The 25480-nt window shown below is 41.8% G+C and overlaps 1 protein-coding gene across 1 annotated transcript in view; it reads right to left on the reverse strand.

Annotated features, from left to right (window-relative positions):
- Positions 1-6132: 6132 nt before the first annotated feature.
- The window catches only part of si:ch211-214p13.8 (B- and T-lymphocyte attenuator), a 57171-nt gene continuing 37823 nt past the window's right edge, over positions 6133-25480 (reverse strand). The window contains exons 2-6 of the mRNA XM_043691264.1: positions 21888-22214; positions 16652-16687; positions 12408-12551; positions 12242-12294; positions 6133-7004 (exon numbers count right to left, since the gene is read on the reverse strand). Of these exons, the coding sequence (XP_043547199.1) occupies positions 6735-7004; positions 12242-12294; positions 12408-12551; positions 16652-16687; positions 21888-22214 (830 nt within the window). The 3' untranslated portion in view covers positions 6133-6734. The remainder of the gene's footprint in view (positions 7005-12241; positions 12295-12407; positions 12552-16651; positions 16688-21887; positions 22215-25480) is intronic.

Raw genomic sequence — 25480 nt, forward strand, 5'->3', positions numbered from 1 at the left:
AGGGAAAAGACACTTACCATTCACCCTATCTATACCTTCATGGTTTTATAAATCTTTATAAGGTCACTTCTCAACCTCTGTGCTCCAGTGAAAAATTCTCAGCCCATCTAGCCTTTCTTTATAACTCAAGCCTTCCATGCCCAGTAACATTGTGGTAAATCTCTTCTGAACCCTTGCTGGCTTAATGATAACCTTCCTATAACAGGGAGACCAGAAACTGCATTTTTCTTGTCTATATTCTTTTAAATATTCTGAAAATTGCCTTTCTGCATTTCCAGTAGAACCCTACAGTAATCCATCTCTATTTAATCAGTGCAAATGTCACTTCTTTAACGTGTTAGAATGGTTCCTGTGATGGAAGACTTCAGACCTTAGGAGACACTGGGTAAGCTGGGATTGTTCTCCATGGAGGTTAGGGAAGAGTTAATGGAGGTATTCAAAAACCATGAAGGGTTTTAATAGTAAATAAAGAGAACCTGCTTCCATTGGAATGTGGGTGATGAGTTTTGGATGAGATGTTGGCTCAGAATTTCCTGTTCTTGTATTTTTCTCTGCCAATATCTCTTCATTTTTCAGTAGCACAGAGAACTTGGTTCAAAAATGGACAAAACCAGAGGTGAGGTTAGAGAGTGACTGCCTTTGACATCAAGGCCGTATTTGACTGAATGTGGCATCCGGAAGCCCTAACAAAACTGGTGTCAATGGGAATCAGGGGAACATTCTCCAATAGTTGGAGTCATATCTGGCATAAAGGAAGATGACTTTTGTTGTTGAAGGTCAATCATCCTTCCTCCGAGACATCTTTGCAGGACTTCCTCAGGGTAGTGTCCTAGGTCCAACCATCTTCAGCTGCTTCACCAATGTCCTTCCCCACCATCATAAGTTCAGAAGTGGGGATTTTTGCCGATGATCGCACAATGTTCAGCACCATTCGAGGCTCCTCAGATATTGAAGCTGTCCAAATTCAAATGCAACAAATCTGGACAATATCCAGGACTGGACTGATAAGTGACAAGTATCTTTCATGCCGCACAATTGCCAGGCAATGACCATCTCCAACAAATGGGAGTCTAACCGCTGCCCCTTAACATTCAATGATGTTACCACCATTGAACCCTCCATTATTAATATTTTGGGGATTACCATTGACCAGAAGTTGACCTGGACTAGCCATATAAACACTGTGGATAAAAAAAAGGTCAGAAACTAGGAATCCTGCAGTGACTAACTCACTTTTCCTGACTCCTTAAAGGCTGACTTATCTACTAACCATCACACTCCACAGAAGTGTGGTGGAAAACTCAAAACTTGCCTGGATGACCACAGCTCCAACAACACACAAGGAGCTTGACACTATCCAGAATAAAGTGGCTTATTTGATAGGCACCACATTCTCAACCATTTATTCCCTCCACCACTGATGCTCAGTAGAAGTAGTGTGTACCATCTCTAAGAGGCAGAAATTCAACCAAGCTCCCTGAATGGCACCTTTCAAACCCATGACCATTACAATTGAGAAGGACAAGAGCAGCAGATATGTGGGAATTTGAATTTAATTTATACAGAGATTGGTGCACATACCATCAAATGCTCTTCTCTATGAGGGCAAGACAAGGTTTTCCTGAGAGTTTAACAAGTTAATCCATTGAGACATTGCACTAAAGATTCTATGTTTGTTCCCAGACAGTATTGGGATATCATAGGGATTTCACAACTGGCTGCAGTACCCCTGTATTCGAGAGGGAAAATTGCATCATATTGAATCTTGCTGCAAGGACATGTGAAGAACAACAAGGCAATTTGTTTTTTCTGTGGCATAGCACAATAGTTTCCAATATATCATGTCAATGTTCATATGATTGAAAAGAGGAAGGGACTCATGTTTATTTCGCCCTTTAGCAACTTGAGGGCATACATTTTAAAACAATGAAGTATTCCTCACATTATAGTCACTACTGGGATAATGTAGGAAACTGGGCAGCCAATTTACTCAAAGCTACAAGTCACAATTAGCAATTGTTCAGATCATCTATTTAATTGATGCGATTGAATGATAAAAATATGACAATGGTGAGAAACCCTTTGTTCTCCTTTGAAATATTGTCAAGGGTAGGTTTACAACAGCTGTGAAGGCGGCTGGGGCAACAGGTTAAGATCTCATCTGAAAGACAACACCTCTGACAGTGCAGCACTCCCTTAACATAGCAGTGGGAGTGTCTGTCTGGATTATGTGGTCAATTGTGGGATTGAACCTATGACTCAGAGACACATTCATTCATCTTGCAAATGAAGTAATAATTTCTCTATGCGAGAATAATAATTTCTCTACTTCTGCCCACACAGTCAACTAGGCCAACACAGGTTTGGAACCTGCAAACAATACAGGCTTGGAGTATGCTTTTAAAATAAAGTGCAATGCTTTCCACAAAGGAACCATCTTGATTAATGTTCCTGCTTCCTGTTCCCACCTGAACAGTTTTCCCACTAGCATGATGACTGGCAGATAAACTGTGGTTTGTGCCTGCACCCACAGTCACTAAAGGCATCGTTTGAAGCTATTGTATGTAATATTTCCACTTTATACTCAAGGGTGGCATGGTGGCTCAGTGGTTAGCACTACTGCCTCACAGTAGATTCAAATCTAGCCTCGGGCAGCTGGCTGTATGGAGTTTGCACATTCTCCCTGTGTCTGTGTGGGTTTCCTCCCACAGTCTAAAGCTGTGCAGGTCAGTTGAATTGGCCATGCTAAATTGCGCATAGTGTTCATAGTGTAAGTTAGGTGCATTAGTCAGGGGTAAATGCAGAGGAATGAGTTTGGGTGGGATACTCCTTGGATCTGTTCGCCAAGCTGGGAATTTGTGTTGCAGACGTTTTGTCCCCTGTCTAGGTGACATCCTCAGTGCTTGGGAGCCTCCTGTGAAGCGCTTCTGTGATGTTTCCTCCGGCATTTATAGTGGCCTGTCCCTGCCGCTTCCGGTTGTCAGTTCCAGCTGTCCGCTGCAGTGGCCGGTATATTGGGTCCAGGTCGATGTATTTGTTGATAGAATCTGTGGATGAGTGCCCATGCCTCTAAGAATTCCCTGGCTGTTCTCTGTTTGGCTTGTCCTATAATAGTAGTGTTGTCCCAGTCGAACTCATGTTCCTTGTCATCTGCATGTGTGGCTACTAAGCATATCTGGTCGTGTCGTTTCGTGGCTAGTTGATGTTCATGGTTCTCTCACAAATCTTCTCACAAACTTCGAATATTCCTTGGAGGGTTGGTGTTGACTTGTTGGGCTGAAGGGCCTATTTCCATACTGTAGGGATTCTAAGGTATTAAGACCAGGCACTCTGACCGATATGGAGAAACATGAAACACAGTTAAAAGTTCACTTTTTACTTTCAAATCCATGAAGCTGCAAAGTGGAATCTGTGTCTTGGTGTGTCATGAAGAGAAAGGCAACTCGAAAAATATCCAGGCAGTAAGGCACCAGTAGGGTCAGGAGCAAACCATTCAGGCCCTCAGGTCTTTTCCATTCATGGTTTCAATCATAGCTGATCTGCACATTAATTGCACAGAATCAGACAGCACGAAACAAAAGGCTATTCAGCCCATCATGCCCGGTGCTGTCTCTTTGAAAGTGTGATCCAATTAGCCCCACTGCCCTGATCTTTCAGCATGGTTTTGTGAATGTTTTCCTTCTCCGCTACTTATCTCTTTCAAAAGTTACTATCGAATTTACTTCCATTGCCCTTTCAGGCAACCAATTCAAGATCTCTGTTCCGCCCACAGGCTCCATCTTGTCAAAAAGTTGCAGTTTTTGAAGTTAAACTCAACTAAAGTGTTAATTGAAAGTGCAAAAAAATGCATTTTGTTCCAGCAAAAGTGCTTCATGCCATGCAGGAAATCTCCACCCTTCATTCTGAAAAAAGGTGTGGCACGGTGGCTCAGTGGTTAGCACAGCTGCCTCATAGCACCAGGGTCCCAGGTTCAATTCCAGCCTCAGGCAGACTGTCTGTGTGGAGTTTGCCCATTCTCCCCATGTCTGCGTGGGTTTCCTTCCACAGTCCAAAGATGTGCAAGTCAGGTGGATTGACCATTCTAAATTGCCCATAGTGCTAGGTGCATTGGTCAGAGGGAAATGGGTCTGGGTGGGTTACTCGTCGGTGTGGACTGGTTGGGCCAAAGGGCCTGTTTTCACACTATAGGGAATCTAATCTAATCTTCACTGAGGACATCTGTGAGCCTTTACTCATCACGATGCTACTGCCATCCATTGTGGCTTTTGGTACATGTGCTGTACTAAGATCAAAATTTGAGCGACTGACTTGCTGTGTCTCAGGTGAATGTGAAACATGAAAGCTGATCTATCTGAAATGTCATCAACAGAATGAAGTCCCACAATATAATTACCCCATGAAAAATCAACACCAGGTTTCCATGGCTTGTTGGGGAATAATTTGTAGCTATAAAGAATTTTTCTGGTTAGGAAAGGGAACGGATGCAAGACACTGGGTAGTACAAATATGATCAACATAATTTCCTGGATTCATCATGTAAGCGTTAAAAATATAACAAGGGTGAGAAGCCCTTTGTTCTTCTTTGAAATAGTGTCAGGGGTAGGTTTACAAATAGCTCTGGAGTCATTGCTGAGGTATTAATTTTGATTTTCTTATTTGCTGGTGGGGAGATAGTGAAAAGTTAACAGAAAGAGTGAACGTGTCTTTCAATAGCATCTTTCACATCCTAAGAATGGCCCAAAGTGATTTACAACCATTGAGACACTCTATCTTTGGTAGTTACTGGTGTAAAGTAGGGAATGTACCAGGAAACTTGCACACAGAAAGATCACACAGGCATCAACGCAACAATGACCCGATACTACTTTTCTTCAGTAATGTTGATAAGGAATAAGTATTATCCAGGACAACGAGGTGAACTCCTTCTCCTGAACCCCACTCTTTATCAAACTGTGGAGCTGCCAGTATTGGAGTGGGTTGGACAAAGTCAGAAGTCACACCACATTAGGTTATAGTCCAACAGGTTTATTTGAAATCACAAGCTTTTGGAGCTCTGCCCCTTCATCAGTTGTTTTCACCTACTGAAGGAGCAGATGTCTGAAAGCTTATAGAGCTATAGAGTCAGAGATGTACAGCATGGACACAGATCCTTTGGTCCAACCCGTCCATGCCGACCAGATATCCAATCCAATCTAGTCCCACTTGCCAGCACCTGGCCCATATCCCTCCAAACCCTTCCAATTCATATACCCATCCAAATGCCTTTTAAATGTTGCAATTGTATCAGCCTCCACCACTTCTTCTGACAGCTCATTCCATACACGTACCACCCTCTGCATGAAAAAGCTGCCCCTTAGGTCTCCTTTCTATCTTTCCCCTCTAACCCTAAACATATGCCCTCTAGTTCTGGACTCATGACCCCAGGGAAAAGACTTTGTCTATTTATCCTATCCATGCCCCTCATAATTTGTAAGGTCACCCCTCAGCCTCTGACGCTCCAGGGAAAACAGCCCCAACCTATTTAGCCTCTCCCTATAGCTCAAATCCTCCAACCCTGGCAACATCCTTGTAAATCTTTTCTGAACCCTTTCAAGTTTCACAACATCTTTCTGATAAGAAGGAGACCAGAACTGCATGCAGTATTCCAACAGTGGTCTAACCAATGTCCTGTACAGCCGCAACCTGAACTCCCAACCCCTGTACTCAATACTCTGACCGATAAAGGAAAGCATACCAAATGCCTTCTTCACTATCCTATCTACCTGCAACTCCACTTTCAAGGAGCTATGAACTTGCACTCTAAGGTCTTTTTGTTCAGCAACAATCCCTAGGACCTTACCATTGCTTTCCCAAAATGCAGCACCTCGCATTTATCTGAATTAAACTCCACCTGCTACTTCTCAGCCCATTGGCCCATCTGATCAAGATCCTGTTGTAATCTGAGGAATCTTCTTTGCTGTCCATTACATGTCCAATTTTGGTGCCATATATTCCAGATAAACCTGTTGGACTATAACCTGGTGATATGTGACTTCTGACTTTATCGATCTGGAATCTTTTATATTTACCCGAGAGGATAGATTCAACTTCATTTTAGCATTTAGTTCACTCTAATTTACACAATGTAAATTCTTTCAGTATTCATGCATTTAATATTAATTAGTAAAAATATTTGCTTTAAACACATTTGTTAAATAATTATTATGTAAGAAATCCAAATTTAGCGCAGGTATCTGTAAATCATTCTTCATGTGACAAACGTTTTACAAAAACAATCAAAATCACGTTAAGTTCCATTCATTGTCTAATTTAGTTATAAAAACTTAAAATATACAAATAGCCACTTGACACAAGCCATTGTTCCTTTGAAAGCAGCATTCTGTGCTTTGAAAATAAGTCTCTTGTGTCAAGTATCCGAAACCAGTGCAATAAAATGTCCTTCTCTGGTTGAATGGTAGGATTAGTTGGAATGAGAGTAAGGTGACATTTGCACTCTTCATGGTTGCTACTGCTCATTGACAATGGGCTCATTAAGTGAATTGTAAGGGGGCACATCCTTTATAAATCCGGAACATCTCAGAATTAGTCAGATTATTTTGAAGATAGTACATGGAGCAAAGCACCTGTAAAGAGAGTTAGGATGACCAGGTCCAGCGTAAGTCTTAAAAACAATAACAGGAAAAGAGCTGTCCTTCACCTTTGGTGTCATCCTTCTTACAAAAAAGAAACATTGTTTAATTTTTAATATTTATGGCAGCATATTCCGTATCTTCTTCATTAGAGGCAGTGATAGATGACTTTCTGCATAACATGGACGTGTTCAATGAAGCATAAATAATTGTACAATTTGAATCAGTGTTGGAGCAGCCAGCATCATTTCTGTGATTTTCAGGAGAATTGCAATTATCAACAGTTAAGGAGTTTGGAAATGCAGAGCCAATGCCTTCAGAACATTCATTTGTGTTTTCATAGATTGTAGATTTGCCATTAGCTTCAGTCATAGCCTTAAAATGAGAAGAAAAAGAAGCAATAATTTTTTTAGAGGTTAATGAAACTGAGTGTGTAATGAGAACTGTCAACTTCGATTAATAAATATTTGCTTTTCAACAGAGTAATAAAAGTTTCGATATTAATTTTCAGTACTGACATCTATGTACTCAAAGTCCATGGTAAAACATAAACCTCAGGTAGTTCAGAAAATATGGAGGATTTTTCAATTAGAAACCATCTTTCTTTCTGTCAGGTGGCAGACATGAATTTAGGAGTAGGGGAAGGCCATTCAGCGTCTCAATCTGGTTCTATCATTTAATCAGTTGGTCTGCATTTTAACTCACTGAGATCCTGGGAGTGGAGGACTGCGCGTTGTGAAGGTGAGAGGTTGGAGTGGGTAAGAGGGGTAGGAAGGTTCAGGTGGTCAACGTCATGGCAGCAGTTGGAGATGAAGAGATTGAGGGCGGGTAACAGAAGGGCTTATGCCCAAAAGGTTGACTCTCCTGCTCCTTGGATGCTGCCTGACCTGCTTCTTTTTCCAGTGCCACACGTTTTGACTCTGCATTTTAACTCAACCTATGCACATTGTCTGTGTAATCCTTGATCACCTTACCTAACAAGAACCTATCAATCTCATTTTTGAAATTTTCAGTTGACCCAATTTAACCTCAACCCCTGGGAGACAGAATCTTAGACTGACATTCTTCTGGAGATGGTATGGAATATGGAGTGGATAGATACATTTCCCTCAGAGCAGGTACACACCATATTATGGACTTCCCCAAGCACTTATGCTAAAACTTTTAACAAAAAGCCAGAAAGCTCCTGGGGAAGGAAGTTAAGCAAAATTCGAAAGTAACCTAACAATTTCATTCAACACAATCAAGGGTCAACAGCAGACGATATTTTTTATTTAGGAAAGGAATACATATAGGCATAGACTGCGAATGATCTGTGTCCATTTCTAACCTGATAATGTTCCATCCCTTTTGGTGTGTGTATGTATGTATGTATATAGGAGATACGAGGTACAATTCTCCTGCTCATTCCTGAAGAAGGGCTTATGCCCGAAACGTCGATTCTCCTGTTCCCTGGATGCTGCCTGACCTGCTGCGCTTTTCCAGCAACACATTTTCAGCTCCTGCTCATTTCCCCCACCCTTCAACATCCCACTCCATTCTCACCTACTACTCCCTGGGGAGATGGTGGCATTGTCATGTCATTGGCCCTATGACTCAGGACCCCAGGTTAATGTTCTAGGGCCATATGTTCAAATCCCACTTTAGCAGATGGGAGAATTTGAATTCAACCTGAAAAAAACAAATTAGCCTCAGGATGGCTATGTTAGTTGCTGTACAAACCCATCTGGTTCACTGTGCACTTTATGTCATTCTTATCTAGTCTGGTCTACATGTGATTCCAGATACACAGCAACATGGCTGAATCTTCTGTGCCCTCTGGGCAATTAGGGATGCCTAAAAAACCTTGTATCCTTCACTCCCCATACCCTTTTATATCCCAGCTCATCAAATACCACTCTCTTCTCACTACCCATACAGTCAAAGATTCCATTTTCCAGACTGTTTCAGTTTCGTAGCTGAGATTTTTGTGTGTCTGTCCTGACCCTATATGGAAAGTATATTGGATGCCATGGTGGCACAATGGTTAGCACTGTTATCTCAGAGCTGGGATCCAGGTTTTATTCTAGCCTTAGGTGACTGTTTGCGTGGAGTTTGCATGTTCTTTCTGTGTCTATATGGGTTTTTGCTGGGTGCAGCAGTTTCCTCTTAAAGTCCAAAAGTGTGTGGGTTAATTGGATTGGCTAATGCTAAATTGCACTGTAGTATCCAGGGATGTGTAAGCTAGTGGATTAGCCATGTTAAACACAGGGATAGGGTAGGCTGCTTCTTGGAGAGTCAGCACAAACTTGATGGGCTGAATGGCCTCTATCTGCACTGTAGGAATTCTATAAAAAGGTCTTCTCAATTCTTATTGTGATTATGGTCAATTTGTACCTTCTTGTAATCATCTGTGGAAATGATTATAATTTGTCTATCAGAACTCTTCATAGTCAGTGAGCCTTCTATTAGATCACTCCATAACTTCCATTAATGAAAAATTGATTCAGATTTCACCACTCCTTCCTCAGCAGCTGCAGTGTGAATCAGTCTGATTTGTTTGTGGCTGTCTCAACAAAGGCGTAATCAGAACAACTAAACATATGAATACAGCTAAGTATCGTGTCTAAGTGGCTAACCACTATTATCAAAGACCTGATAGATGCATTGTGCTGAATCTCCCTCAATTCTGTGCCTCAGATTTACAGCGATGTAACTGGAAGTAAATTTCATAAGTATTATTATTTGTTTAACATATAAGTTTTCACAATATAGTTAAGCAATAATGAATAAGAATTTAACTTGGGAGCACTCTTATCTGCATACTGATTTAGGATAAAGGTCATTTGTAGCCTTCTAAACCTTTAATATTCTCACACTGACTTATTTCTCATTTTGTGATGGAAACGTAATGTTTTGTTCCATATAATGTGTGTTGCAAATCAATACAGAAGTGGGGTTTGGTGTGAATCGTCAATAAACTATTCAACAAGTCCAAGAGACTTGTTGAGCAGTTCAAAATGCACAGGTCATTGAAGGAGTCTGACAAGCAGAATTGTTTAGCTGGACTGCTGAAAAGGTGGTTAGAATATATTATACTTGTGTGGTTGGGAAGTCAATGAGAAGTTAAAGATAATTCTGTTGATAGAACTCAGGCATAAATTCTAAGAATTGGTAGGAAGCTAAGTGTTAAAATTATGGCTCTGGAAAATTCCTGGGGACTGTAGGGCGCAGAAGAAGCTGTTTGCCACTCAGAGTGAGGACAGCAGAGAGTGGGGTTGAAGGCCACCAGCAGTAATTGTTTGATGCAACTGAGCCAGTTTAGAGCTCACTGAAATCAATTAAAACGTCCAGGATCTGTATTGGGTTTGTGTAGCTCTTTGTTTGCATAAACTTGTGCCTGTGAGGATGTGTTAAAATGTGGTTTCCAATAATCCAAGTGAAGAAGGGCTTATGCCCGAAACGTCGATTCTCCTGTTCCCTGGATGCTGCCTGACCTGCTGCGCTTTTCCAGCAACACATTTTCAGCTCTGATCTCCAGCATCTGCAGACCTCACTTTCTCCTTAGTTTCAGCAAAGGCAAGGGTTAATCAGAACATGACTAGTCATCGAGACAGTTCATGATACAATGATGTTTGAGGGAATACTGCAGCAAGATCCTTGAAAGAAAAGGATTTGGAATCTCTGATGTTTAATGAGATGTGGTGAGCCACTAATACCTGAGGAATTGCTGAGAAAACTGTGGGTTATGGCTTGTCCACATTCACAATTTAATGGACTCTATACTGTGTTTGACCACAGTGTGTCTGCTATTCATATTTGCCTCAGGTTAATTCTGGATGTTAGAGTACAACTAGTATGTGTGGTAGATTATATGACAGGTCTAACTTTGTATAATAACGTTTATTGCTGTTTGTTCAAACGTTGGAACCTTATGACTCCATTCTCTTGGTGAGTACATGGGATCTCAGACTGTGTTTACTTTTTTTGAAACATTAGCCAGTTTGTAATATAGATTTGGATGAGTCTGTCTCAGTTCTAACAATTCCATCAAAGTGAAACTCCACTTTGTTAGAACCACAGTCTCACCGCGCCAGGGAGCTAGTTCAATTCCGGCCTTGGCTGACTGTCTGTGTGAGGTTTGAACATTCTCTCCATGTCTGCGTGGGTTTCCTCTGGGTGGTCTGGTTTCTTCCCACAGTCCAAAGATGTGCAAGTTCGGAGGATTGGCCATGCTAAATTGCCCATAGTGTCCAGGGATGTACAGGTTAGCCATGGGTAAAAGCCCTATGTGGGATGATGGGGTGGGAGTTGGGATGCTCTTCAGGGTGTCACTACAGACTTGATGGGCTGAATAGCCTCTTTCTGAACCGCAGTTTAGTTTTCTTTTTGGGTTTTTAAATCTATTTTATATTGACTGGTTCTTAACTTTGACCTCACCCACAAGTGAAAGCATCTCTACAATGGCCTAGTGAAACCTTTCATAACATTAAAGACCTCAAGCAAACCACTGCCTCCTGTCTTTTAATGAGAATGCTTCCACCCCCCAAACCAGTTTAATCTTTCCTGGAAGATCACCACTTATTAAAGGGCTGTGCTGCCTCTGGAGATGAGAGAAATAAGGGAGGGGAAAAAGCCTTACAGGGTTCTGAGGAATGAGAATTTGAACATCAAGGTTTTTCTCAGTGGAGAGCCAGCCAGTGAGCACACGGGATGCTGGTTGAATGGGATTGGCTGCAAGGACACAGCTCTTTGGTGAGCTGAAGCATCTGGAAGTTGGAGGGAGGGGAAGGGTACACCTTGGGTTGTGGGGCAGGGGCCTGGTGTTGGAGACAAACAAGAGAACATTATAATATTTTACCGTCGATGCATTAAGATAGTTTGATGTGTTTCATCAACAGATGACTGCAGTTGGGGTTGAGATGTATGTGGAAGACAACTTTTTTAAAGCAGGAAATTGTATCCAGACATCTTATAGGGCAACATGGTGGCTCAATGGTTAACACTGCTGCCTCACAGTGCTAGAAACCTGGGTTCAATTCCAGCTTTGGGTGACTGTCTGTGTGGAGTTTGCACATTCTCCCCGTGTCTGGGTGGGTTTCCTCCGGGTGCTCTGGTTTCCTCCCACAGTCCAAAGGTTAGGTGAATCGGCTGTGTTAAATTGCCCATAGAGTTCAGGGAGGTGTGGGCTGGTTGCATTAGTAGGAGAAATGGAGAGTATTAGGACAAAGGAATGGGTCTGAGTGGGTTATCCTTTGGAGGGTTGGTGTGGACTTGTTGGGCCAAATGGCCTGTTTCCACACTGTAGGGATTATATGATTCAGGAACAGAAGCCTATTTGCCCTAATCAGTTTCAGTCAAAATTTCAGCCTTGTGATTTCATTCAGACTTTTAAAGGATTAACTCGAAATGTTTATAACTCACTGTTTAGGCCTCAGCTGGTTAAAAACGGGCAGGAGCTCGAGGCCAGATTTGGAGGAAGACAGAGATTTCCAAGGGTTTGGGGATATGAGGAAACAGCAGGAGAGTGGAAGTAATTGCATCGCTCCTTCAAAGAGAGCAACCTCACTTCGATTTTCAATTCTAAATTATCTCCCTAACATAAATGAAACATTGAAAAAATCCAGACTTACATGACATTCACTTCTTTCACACTTGTCAGTAGGTTCTTTGGTTTCTTGAGAATCTAGAGAAATGATGAAAGGCCAGTTATGCATCAATGCCAGGGGAAGCGTGTTTGAAAATGAAATTGTTATCAAATGGAAATGGCAGTGATATTTACTGCACTGGTATTCTCACCATGAAAGTTTTTGATGCAGAAATATGTGATCAGTACAAGAAAGAGGACTGTGCCAAAAATTCCCATGACGATAATGCTGTAAAAGATCCAAATCGGAGTACCGAGAGGATTGTGTCCCTTCATTGTAGAGTTTGTGGCGGTCACTGTAAACACAAAACATAGACAATTTATACCAAGCTGACCACGTGTGACCCAAGCAGAGATATTTTGCAAGTCCCTACTCCCAGTCATATTTTAAAATGTGATCGCCAGGAAAGAATGTCTTGCATTTATATAGCACCTTTCATGGCCTCAGATCCCAACGAGTTTTGCAGCCAATTGACTGCTTTCAAAGTGCCGAAAAAGCACAGTATCCGAGGAACTGAAGAGTCGATGTTTCGATCATAAGCTCTTCATCAGTCCTCCTGCTTTTGAAGTGCTATTGTAATGTTGGAAATGTGATAGCCAATTTGCACACAAACAGCGATATGTTAATGACCAGATTATTGGTGTTGGGATATAGTTGAGAGATAAATGTTCATCAGGATTTCAAGGAGAAACTCTTCTTTGAAACGACAGCCGTGGATGTTGTCTGTCGGCTGAGATTGCCCCTGAGATATTGCTGGTGCTATTGAAAAAGAGAGGAATTGAGCAACAGCAGAATAGATACTGCAGAATTGAGATGAGATGCAATGTGTGAATAGATGGTCAATACAGTGCACTGTACAATGTATCAGTCTTGATGTGGTGCTTAGTGCATCAGAAGTTGGAATCAGTAATTGGATGTCCTTAAAACACAGGTAAGGTTCTCCACATCTCCCTTTGATAACTTGACATTCTAAAGGAGTTCGCAAATAGGAACTGGACAAGGCCATTCAGTTAGATCATGTCAGATCTAACTCCATCTCCCTTGGTACAGTAACCCTTAGTGCCCCATCCCAATTAACTCTCAGTCTCAGGCTTGAAATTTTCAAATTGATGGCCCCTGCAGCTTTTGGTTTGGGGGTTTTTGAGGGCAGAGTTCCAGAATTGTTCCAGAATCCTTATGACCTGGCTCTAATTTTAATGATTTCGCCCCTGCTCTGGACTCTCCCTCATCCGTGGAAATAATTTCATTTAATAATCCCAAACTACTAGATGACCCTGAAGCTTCTATATTCAAGAGAATATAATCCTAGTCAACGCAATCTTTTAGCCTGAGCATCATTCTGGCCCATCAATGATGAACTCCTTCTGCTGCCAATATTGTTCTTTCTGAGATGTCAATCTCAGAACTGTACATATTTACACCCAATTGGGATCTAATCAAAGCTTTGTATGAACTGTAGCACAACATTCATCCCTTTTTATTACAGCTCCTGTTGCAAAAAAAGGAGATTTCTGCTGTTTCTGGTACTGTGTCCTCAGGTTGCTAAGCAACAGAACAGCAAGCCAATAACAATGGAGACTGTGTCTAATGTGGATGACAATATTGATTGAAATAAGAATCAGTGGCTCAGATCATTCAGTCGCTAGGCTAGCGGAGACTCAATCTACAATCAGAAATATGTGTCAGGACAACACAGGAGTCCCGACACAGCAATGTCATGGGACTTTCCCAGGAAGCCCTGAGAGTCTCCAAGAAAATGACAACTCAGTTACTTAACTGAGTAATTAACTGGAAATATTAGACAAATTAAAACTATGACTAACTCCTGGGTAACTATATAATTGATGCCCCGCATCCATCCAGACTTCATCCATTGGCCATCCAATGCCAACCCCTGCCTGATCCAACCTGACCAGACCCAAATTTGACAACTCCTCCCAACCTTTCAACCATCCCGCCAACCCACTCAACAAACACCTTCCACCAGTCTACTTGCCACCCTGGCCGACTTGTTACCCTAACGCCTTTCCTTTCTACCTGCCCACCTCCCCTACACAGCTTTCCATTCCACCCAGTTATCTCACATCCCTACCCCTCTCTCACCTGCTTAGCCCACTCACATTCATTCACCGACACACTGAAGAGCTGTTAGAACATCTCAGTGCCTAGTGAATGAAGACCGAGCAGAATGTGAGAACAGAATGTGCGGGCTGGGAGCTTGGCTTGTCCTCCAGAAATGATCCTACACCAAAGGGAAGGCCTTTGATCTAACATGTGCTCAGCATTTCTGAAGAAATTAGGATTGGAAGATCTAGCTAGAAATGTGGAGCTCCACTTTTACGGAAAGAAACAGGAGCTAATGTGATCTGACAGTGTTCACCACTTAGTGATAGAGAGCTATACAGCAGGGAAGGGGCCCTTCGATCCGTTAAGTCTGTGCTGACCTGTCTGCACTAGTGCCACCTGCCCACACTAGGCCCGTAGACCTAAAGGTTCTGAGACTTCAAGTGCTCATCCAAGTACTTTTTGAAGATTATGAGGTGTTCTGCCTTGACTACCATCCCAGACAGTGTATTCCAGATTCTCACCACCCTCTGGATGAAAACATTTTTCCTCAAATCCTCTCAAAACTTCCCGCTTTTCACCTTAAAAATATGCCTGTTCCTGGTTGACCCTTCAACTAAGGAGAACAGCAGCTTGCTATCCTCCCTGTCCATACCCTTCCTGATCTTTTCCGTCTCTGTCAGGCTCCCCCCAACCTCAAACTTCTTCGTTCTAAAGAAAAGAGTTTATTCAGTCTCCCTTCATCACTGAAATGCTCCATCCCAGTCAACGTTCTGGTAAACCTCTTCTGCACCCCCTTCTTGTACAAGCATATCCTTCCTATAGTGTGGTGACCAGAACTGCACACGGTACTCCAGCTCTGGCCTGACCAAAACTTTGTACAACATAAGCTCCAACATAACCTCCCTGCTCTTAGGATCAATGCCGCAATCGATAAACATGATGTGGAGGAACCGTTGTTGAACTGGGCTGGACAGCATTAAAAATCACACACAACCAGGTTACAGTCCAACAGGTTTATCTGGAAGCACTAGCTTTTGGAATGCTGTTCCTTTGTCAGGTAGTTTTGGAAGAGGATGATTAGACATAGAATTTATAGTGAAAGATTACAGTGTCATGCAACTGACATGATATATTGAATAAACTTACATTGCTGTTAAGTCTTTCATCTTGAGAATTGGTTGCAGTTTTTGGTTCATTAATATGTAAACCCCAGAATTTCTTTTAAGTCAGATTATTGAGATAACTTAAGGTTTTATAAAAACAGGTGACATCTCAGCATAGACAATGCATTAAAGGTGTGAGGTTAGAGTCTGTTTGTATCTTGAGTCAGACTGGTTCTATTTCCAAAGTAGGAGTTTATAAAATATTACATGGATTGACTGCTTGCATTGACTGTCTGCAGGTTGTGTGCCTTTACAACAAATTAGAATGTATCTGCAAATACAAATACATCTCATAGACTTATATGTGTGTGTGCATGCATTATGTGTGAGAGAGAGTTTACATGTGTGCATGTGCATGAGTCTGAGTGTGCATGAAAGAGTGTGTATTTTGAGTGTGCATGCTGGTAAAGTGTGTGGGTCTGATGGTGTGTGGATGCGAGTGCGAGGGCTGTATGTGTGCATGTATGAGAGAGATCGTGTGTATGAGAGAGGGTCTATATGAGTGTGTGAGTATGTAAGTGTGTGTGTGCATGTGTGTGAGAGAGTGTATAGTGCAATGGGGTCACCTGTAGTGCGACATGAACCCAAGGTCCCGGTTGAGGCCATCCCCATGGGTACCGAACTTGGCCATCAGCCTCTGCTCAGCCTCTCTGCGTTATTGTGTATCCTGAAGTCCAGCTTGGGGGATGGTCACCTGAAGATCCGAGGCCGAATGTCCCTGTCCGCTGAAGTGTTCCCTGACTGGGAGTGTTCCCCAAATAAATGTGTTAGACTATAACCTGGTGTTGTGTGATTTTTAACAATTGATAAAATGTCCTGTATGCCTAACCACCCAATTAACCTGTCCTGCTACATTCAGGGATTTATGGACAAGTATCCCAAGATCCCCCTGTTCCCCTCAGAGATTCCTAGTGTTCTGCCACTCATTGAGTACTTCTTTGTTGGAAGATTTGAGCCATTGAAACCTGACTGATATGTCATTTCATGAGAATTTTGTGAGGTTTCAGAGTAAATACGGAATAGCTAAAAGATGCTGCTAATAAGAAACAATTAATTTGCTTTTATTACAAACACACCAAGGGTGTGTCAGATTAACATAGAAGTGAAACCAAAAGCATAAAACTCATCTTCCAATGTAAACTAAAACATTTAGCTTAGGACTCACCAGTGACATTGATCGTGTCATTCTGCTTTTTTGGTTCTAGAGAGACAAAGAAATGTAGTTTCAAAACAAATATCTGAAAATGCCAGATATAACACTCATTGCATTTATCATCTGTAACTCTACATGGGCTTATGTAACCTTATCATAGCTCCTGAGCACAAACCCTACCAAGCAGGTTCACAAATGTTACATTTACCCAGCCAAGCAACATTTGGAGTTAATCAGGAGCAAAGCAGGAATTAAGAAAGATGTCAATAAATTAAAAAGCTGATCCTGAGTTTACTTTAAAGTACCATTAGTATCCATCCAGCATCTTAATGCGCAGTAGCAGTAGTGTGCACAATCCACAAGATACATTACAGCAACTAACCAAAGCTCCTTAAACAGCACCTTCCAAACCTGCAATCTCTACCACCAAAAAGGACAAGGACAGCAGATACATGGGAATACCACCACTTCTACGTTTCTCTCCAAATAACACACCATCCTGGCTTGGAAATGCAAACTACTCCAACACTGTCACTGGGTCAAAACTCTAGAACTTGTTCCCTACCAGCCCTGTGGATGCCATTACACCTCACAGTCTGCACACCAACTTCTCAAAGTGTCACTGGACTTGGAAACAAATGCCAACTTGCCAGTAGTTCCCACATCCTGAATGAAAATAAACAACTTACCTTTGTAACAGGAATTTGGTTCAAAGTAAACAACATGAATATAGACACAACGTAATGACTTTGGCAGATGAGAATTAAAACTTCACATCTGTTGCACATCAATCTGAACCTTCAAGATTCTGAATTAATCTAAACCTTCACCCATGGTTGCTTTAATATTGTGTAGATATGGCTGGTTATTATGCATTAATTGTGATATCACCTGCCTTAGTGTCATGTGGAGAATGCATTCTGATGTAACAATAAAGGGAGTGGTGGAGACTCAGTAATGAAGCATTGCACTATTAGTGGGGGAGGGGTCAGTACTGAGGGAGTGCTGCACTGTCAGAGGGTCAGTGCTGAGGGAGTGCTGCACTGTCAGGGAGTCAGTACTGAGGCAGTGCTGCACTGTCATGGGGTCAGTACTGAGGGAGTGCTGCACTATCAGAGGATCAGTACTGAGGGAGTGCTGCACTGTCAAAGGATCAATACTGAGGAAGTGCTGCACTGTCAGAGGGTCAATACTGAGGGAGTGCTGCACTGTCAGGGGGTCAGTACTGAGGGAGTGCAGCACTGTCATGGGTCAACACTGAGGGAGTGCTGCACTGTCAGATGGTCAGTGCTGAGCGAGTGCTGCACTGTCAGAGGGTCAATACTGAGGGAGAGCTGCAATGTCAGGGGGTCAGTACTGAGGGAGAGCTGCACTGTCATGGGGTCAGTACAGAGGGAGAGCCGCACTGTCAGAGGATCAATACTGAGGGAGTGCTGCACTGTCAGAGGGTCAGTGCTGAGGGAGTGCTGCACTGTCATGGGTCAACACTGAGGGAGTGCTGCACTGTCAGAGGGTCAATACTGAGGGAGTGCTGCACTGTCAGGGGGTCAGTACTGAGGGAGTGCTGCACTGTCATGGGTCAACACTGAGGGAGTGCTGCACTGTCAGAGGGTCAGTGCTGAGGGAGTGCTGCACTGTAATGGGTCAACACTGAGGGAGTGCTGCACTGTCAGAGGATCAGTACTGAGTGAGTGCTGCACCGTCAGAGGGTCAATACTGAGGGAGAGCTGCACTGTCAGGGGGTCAGTACAGAGGGAGTGCGGCATTGTCAGAAGATCAATACTGAGGGAGTGCTGCACTGTCAGAGGGTCAATACTGAGGGAGAGCTGCACTGTCAGGGGGTCAGTACTGAGGGAGCGCTGCACTGTTATGGGGTCAGTACTGAGAGAGAGCTGCACTGTCAGAGGGTCAATACTGAGCATGTGTTACACTGCAGAGAGTTAGTACTGAGAGGATAGTGCAATTTTGGAGACTCAGTACTCAGGGAGTGCACCAGTGTTTGAGGGTTAGAACTGAGATGTACTGCAGTGTTTGAGGGTCAGTACTTGACAGACTGCTGTCCTGTAAGTAGGTCTGTACCTGAAGGCATGATTTACTCTCATGATCAAGGATCATGATATTTGACTGCTGACGGTCGTGTCAAACATTTAATTCCAACCCGTGATTCTTTTCTTTAGAAATGGACATTGAGCTAAAACAATGACTGTTGGGACTGTTGGGATTACCAGATCAAGAAAACTTGATTACATTGTCTCCTTTTAAAACATAAATTCTTTAGCCTGTGAGTAAATAATCCACAGGAGAGAGGATGTTTTGGAAATTAAATTTGCCACAACCAACTAAAGGGGAAGGTGAATAAAGAAGGCGAATTTATTCATCCCTCCTCATCCAAGAGATTATCCTGTGTGGAAGCGTAATAAAATGAGAATTTTATTCGCAGTCTCATTGTAACAAATTGGGAATTGGGACTGCTATTTGACCCATACATGAAACAAAAGAATTATTTATAGTTGCTAAATTGTTACTTTGAAACCATTTTAAAAAGCAAGTTGCAAAAGGCTTTCTCCTTTTACTTGTTCCAACATAATAATGTTCTCGCTCAATGATGGTGCATTTCCAGTATAATTAAAGGACGGTAGTTTTGAGGAATTAAAAGTTCTGTCTTTCAAACAGTTAAAATGTTTAATGCAGCATTCAGGATTGGAAATCTACTCAAACCCCCAAACCCTGAGATTTTAAAAGGGGCAGCCAGTAGTTCAAAGGTGGAAATTGATGACAGTGAACTGTTAGAGTATTGAGAGATTAAAATTGCAGAAGTGGAAATTAGAATTTCAAGAAAAAGGGAAGGAAAGACAAAGAGAGAGAGAAAGAGAGAGGAACAGAGTGCAGAGAGGAGAGTGGATAGAGAGATAAAAATGGCAAAGAGAGAACAAAGTGCAAGTAGTAAATAGAGAACATTTCAGGAAAAATATCAGGAAAGAGTTTTGAACTATACAGCTCTGGATGAGCAGCAGGAGCCTAGTGTGTCTCACAAAGACATGCCTGGCTCAAACTTAAGGGTGGAGGCAACTTGGTTTGCTCCTTGCATTGCTAAGTTTGGGAAGGTAGAGATGCCTCTTTAATCAGGTTTTGGTCAATGGTAACTCCAAGGATATTGAAAGTGGAAGATTTAGTGATGGTAATGCAATGCAATTGAATGTCAAGGAATGATGGTTAGATTCTTTCTTGATATCCCCTAATGTGTTTAGTATAATTTCTTCCTTTCCAACTTGCACTCCTCTAAAGCACTTTGAGACATCTCATAAGCTGAAGATGCTATATCTCATTACTATATCTCTATACCTCAATATAACCTTGGTTTAAACATAGACAAAAGAGTTGAATTCTGGGGTCACGTTCAAGTGATTGCCCTTGACATCAAGGCTGCATTTGACTGGGTGTGGCATCTAGCCGTCCTACCAGAACTGGAATCAGAGGGAATCAGGGACTCTCTGCCAATCCGACTCACACTAGACACAAAAGAAGATGGTTGTCATTGGTGGAAGTCAACCATCTCAAACAGGACATCCCTCCAGAAGTTTTCCAGGGTAGTGTCATAGATGCAACCATATTTAGCTGCTTCATCAATGATCTTCCCTCCATCATAAGGTCAGAAGTGGGGATGTTTCCTGATGATGGTATAATGTTCAGCACCATTCACATCTCCTGAGTCCATGTGCAAATGCAGCAAGATCAAGACAAACACCCAGACTTGGACTGTTAAGTGTCATGTAACCTTCACACCACAAAGGTGCCAGGCAATAAACATGTCCACTGATTGCCACTGATTCCAGTTCTGGTAGGACGGCTAGGTGCCACACGCAGTCAAATGCAGCCTTGATGTCAAGGGCAATCACTTGAACCTGACCCTAGAATTCAACTCTTTTGTCTATGTTTAAACCAAGGTTATATTGAGGTATAGAGATATAGTAATGAGATATAGCATCTTCAGCTTATGAGATGTCTCAAAGTGCTTTGGAGGAGTGCAAGTTGGAAAGGAAGAAATTATACTAAACACATTAGGGGATATCAAGAGAAATATGGTGAAAGTTTGGTCAGAGAGGCATGTTTTAAAAAATGCCTAAAAGGAGGAAAGGATGTAGGTTTGCTCGCTGAGCTGGAAAGTTTATTTCCAGATGTTTCATCACCCTACTAGGTATCATCTTCAGTGGGCCTCTGGGCAAAGCACTGCTAATAATTTTTGCTTGCTAATTATATGTTTGGGTTTCTTTGGTTTGGTGATGTCATTTCCTGTGGTGATGTCATTTCCGGTTCTTTTTCTCAGGTAGTTGGGGTCTAACTTGATGTGTTTATTGATAGATTTCTGGTTGGAATGCCATGCTTCTAGGAATTCTCATGCATGTCTCTATTTGGCTTGTCCTAGGATGGATATGTTGTCCCAGTCAAAGTGGTGTCCTTCCTTATCTGTATGAAAGGATACTAGTCAGAGAGGGTCATGTTGTTTTTGTGGCTTGTTGATGTTTATGTATCCTGGTGGCTAGTTTTCTGCATGTTTGTCCAATGTAGTTTTTGTTTCTCACAGTTCTTACAGTTCTTGCAAGGTATTTTGTAAATGACTAATACTGATTTTATACTGGCCAGCTCAGCGAGCAAACCTACATCCAGAACCTCAATCTGAGCTACAAACCTTCTCAAAATTTGCTTGGAGGAAAGAGAGCATAAAGGGTCAGAAAGATTTAAGAAGGGGTCACAGAGGCACCAATAGTTCTGCAATGCAATTTTGGGGGAGGTGTGCAGGAAAGGCCATATTTGAGGCATACGTAGATATTGGAGCAATATACGACTGGAGTAATGTCAGTGAGACCATGCAGAGCTTTGAAAAGAACAATGGGAAATGCTGGACTGGGAGCCAACATGGCTCAGCAAGCACAGGAGTTGAGGGGTAAACAGCCTCTGGTGTGGAGGGGGAGAGTTTTGGATGGGTTCCAGTTTACAGACAGTGGACAATAGAAGACCAGTCAGGAATGCATTGGAATAATTGAGTCTGGAGGTAACAAGGATGAGCTGTTTTGTTTGGTGTTGCTGAGGTTATGGGCTCAGCTGAACTGGCAACATTTCAATTCCTCGGGTTCCGCTTCATTGAATTTTCAGGCAACATGAAAAATGCAATTAAATTATTTTCCTTAAATGCAAAGGAAAAGTGTTTCAGTTGAAAAGTATTCTTAGTCACACAAGTATCAACACTTACCAAACACATTCACACTGATGGTGTTTCCCTTTGCTGTTATATTATTTTGATAAGCTTGACATCGGTAGGTGCCATTGTCAGTCAAGTTGATGGAAGAGATTGTGTAAACTACAAGCATTTGTTGCTCTGTAGCACTGGTATCCGTTAACTGGTATTTTGTTATTTTATTGATTGGCTGACAGCTATTTGAATGAATTTTACACCAGTGTGCAATCAATTTGATATCTTTACAATACACGACAGTACAGTTCAATGTCAGACGGTCTCCAGTAGAACAATTGAACTTCGCCCTTGGATATCCCACTCCTAATGAACACAAATGATTTTCTGTAAAAGAAAAATTCAGATGTTTTTCAGTTATGCTAATTTAAAATGTGAAAAACATGCTTGTTACAAACTGAGTGCATTGTTGTCACCACAATCACCCCTTGATTTTGTGCCGCTTGGTGTGACCAGGAGTAGATTTTCATCCTCTTTCTGTCCATTACCCCAGTACTGCTCCTCACATGGGGAAATGGCCCAGGATAACGGAGAAGGAAAGAGTAAAGAGAATGAGAGAGAAAGCAACAGGGGGAAAATGGAAAAAAAGAGTGATAAACAGCAGGGTCAGAGATAGAGCAAGATGAAATCAGGGAGAAGGTGAGAGTGGGGGAAGTGAAAACAATGAAAGGGAGACACAGACAATGACAGGAACAGAAGACAAAAGCAGTGAGAAAGTGATAGGCAAAAGCAGAAGAGACAAAGAAGTACCATTTCTCTTGGATTGGATATCAGGCAGTGACTGGGATGCAATATTGCCAAGTGTCCTGATTTGAAGATTGGATACTGGGGAATATCCTGTGAGTTGGAGATGGCACTGTAGCAGTAATGTCATAGAGTTATAGAGTCATACAACACAGAAACTGACCCCTCAGTCCAACCAGTCCATGCCGAAATTAATCCCAAACTAAACTAGTCCCATCTAGCTGTCCCTGGCCCAAACCTTTCCTACCATGTACTTACAGAAGTGTCTTGTAAATGTTGTAACTGTGACCCCATCCACTATTTGTCACTGAATTAGCAATATAGAGTTCCAGGTTAATGTTTTATATAGGATCAAATCTCATACAGGAATTTGAATCCAGTTAATAACTTTGAGAATTGAAACTAGTCCCAGTAATGATGTCCATGCATCTACCATCGACTGTTGTAAGAGCCTATTGGCTCACCAATGCTGTTAAGAGAGGAAATCTGTCTCCCTCACCTGGTCTGTTCTTAACTACCCTCTGAAATTGCCCAGCAAGTAACTCAATCTCTCATCTTTTACAAGAACATATTGGTTTCAGTTCTTTCATATGTAAATCGTAAAACTTTTTTTAAAAGTTACATTCTCAAGTGAACTTTAACAATTGGTGTCATGTCGGCCCAGATAAGGTATTGAAGGTGTTAGCTCCCTATGAGGGTGTCTGTGCCACAATGGTCAGACTGATTCTAATCTAAAAAATTGATTTATAGAATCTTACATGGATTCATGCAGTTTTTGAGCAAAGTAAAATGTAATTCACTTGAAGAATTGAACTGAAACCAACATGGTCATTCTAAAAGATGAGAGACTTAACAAACAATTCAGGTCTTTTTCAATATGTGATTTCAGTTACATCACACTGTAAATTCTGTGTCTTACAATCTTATTCTCCACAATCACCTGATGAAGGAGCAGTGCTCTGAAAGCTAGTGGTTCCAAATAAACCTATTGGGCTATAATCTGGTGTTGTGTGATTTTTAACTATGTTTTGAAGCAGCATCTGAACTGAAGTGATCCACAAGAAAACCTTTTTGCCGTATTAAAATGAGCAACTTCACTACTTTCAATCTTGAGGAGTACAGTTTTCCTCAGAACCCACAAATCTTCGATATTTTTCAATGAAAAAATTCATATATTTTATTTTTCTTGGTGATAACATTTGTCAACATATCTTATTTAAAGTCAGAAGAGGTACGATGGGACATGACACGATCTAGCTGAAAGGCAGAACAGGCTTGGTGAATGGGGGGCGGGGGGAGATGTTAAAGGTCTCCTCCTGTTCCTATTGTCTTCTGACAATTGATTTATTACGTCATGGTCAAAACATCATCAAGCAGATAAGCTAATGTATCAGTGGTGAAGGCTGTTAAGGAGAGAGATTGGTAAATAATAGATGGAAAATACTTTAAAAGTGGTGATTGTGGTGTGCAGTCCCTTGTGCAAATTGCTCAAGATGAAGAGCTCTGATAACCAGTGGTGGGGTGCGGTGGACTGGGTGTGGCTGTCAATGAAGTGGTCTCGGGTCAGTGGCAGGGACAAATAAAACAAGACAGAGTGAAATGCTTGAAATAAAAGTGCACAAGTACAGCTTTGTTGTCAAATTACAACTGCCAAGATAATTTTAAGGTTTATTTTAAATCTTTTAGCTTTATTTTCAAAACCCCCCCTTCCAACCCCTCTCTGTAATCTCATCCACAACACTCTAAGATCTCTGCAATTCTTCAAAGCTAACTTCTTTTGCATCCTCAATATTTATCACTCTATCACTGGTGGCTGGACATTCGCAACGCTGATTTTCTCTCCCATTCTCCAATTCACTGTTCTCCTTAAAGGCACACTTTATGATCTACCTCTTTGATCAATGGTCCTAGTATGTGGCTTGATATCAACTTTTTGAGCCTTTCCCCTGCCAAGTCTCTTGTGATGTTTTACAGCATTTAAGAAGCTATATAAATGCAAGCTATTGTTCAAAATCAACTACTCATAAATCAATAAAAGTTGAATCCTAACTATCCATATATTTTGTGCAATTTAGTGAGCTCATTGATCATTATGTCCGAGTTTTGATTTGGTACAGAAGAGTGTGTTAAAAATTATTACACGGTCAACCCTCAACCCTTGAATGTTTTTGCATTTATAATTATCAAAAGGAATTGAATAACTACTTGAAGAGGGAAATCTCTGTGGGTCTGGGAAGAAGGAGCAAGTGAGCCAGACTATTAGGATCACTTTTTGAAAGAGCTGGCATGGGAATAATGGCCTGAATGCTGTCCTTGTTGAACGGTACTATACCCTTCACACTGAATAAACTGTGTTGTTTAGCTGTATAAGCTCCTGTGAGTGAGGAAATGTTCAATGCAGTCTAAGAAAATTATTATTGAACACCACCCGAAACAATAAATTGAAGATTTGTATCTTTAAAACATTTGCTGCACTTTTTCTTTCCAGAAACAGATCCATTCCAGTAGGAAATGCAGACATTATTTTTCTTCTTAATTTGACTCCCAAGCCTCAACCTGAAGTGTGCAATCTGTGAGATGTATTTTCCAAATGTGCAATTTGAAAGTTGTGCCCTTTACCTCGTCTTTCTGTACTGAATTTGAACAGGATGTGGGAGGATGATGCTCATAGGTTGTTCTGAAACCACCCCACAACAATGTCCCACCAGCAAAGGTTTCACCACCTCAGTACTCTCTCCGATCTATTGTTTCCACTCAGCACTTCAGAACCTGTACCTTCGCACGGCTGCAGCTCAGTAATGGTTTTGCAAGCATTTCACATCCTTCATAACCTTGCTTCGCTTTCATCT

This window comes from Chiloscyllium plagiosum, chromosome 6 (assembly GCF_004010195.1).
Source record: "Chiloscyllium plagiosum isolate BGI_BamShark_2017 chromosome 6, ASM401019v2, whole genome shotgun sequence".
Taxonomy (NCBI): Eukaryota; Metazoa; Chordata; class Chondrichthyes; order Orectolobiformes; family Hemiscylliidae; genus Chiloscyllium; species Chiloscyllium plagiosum.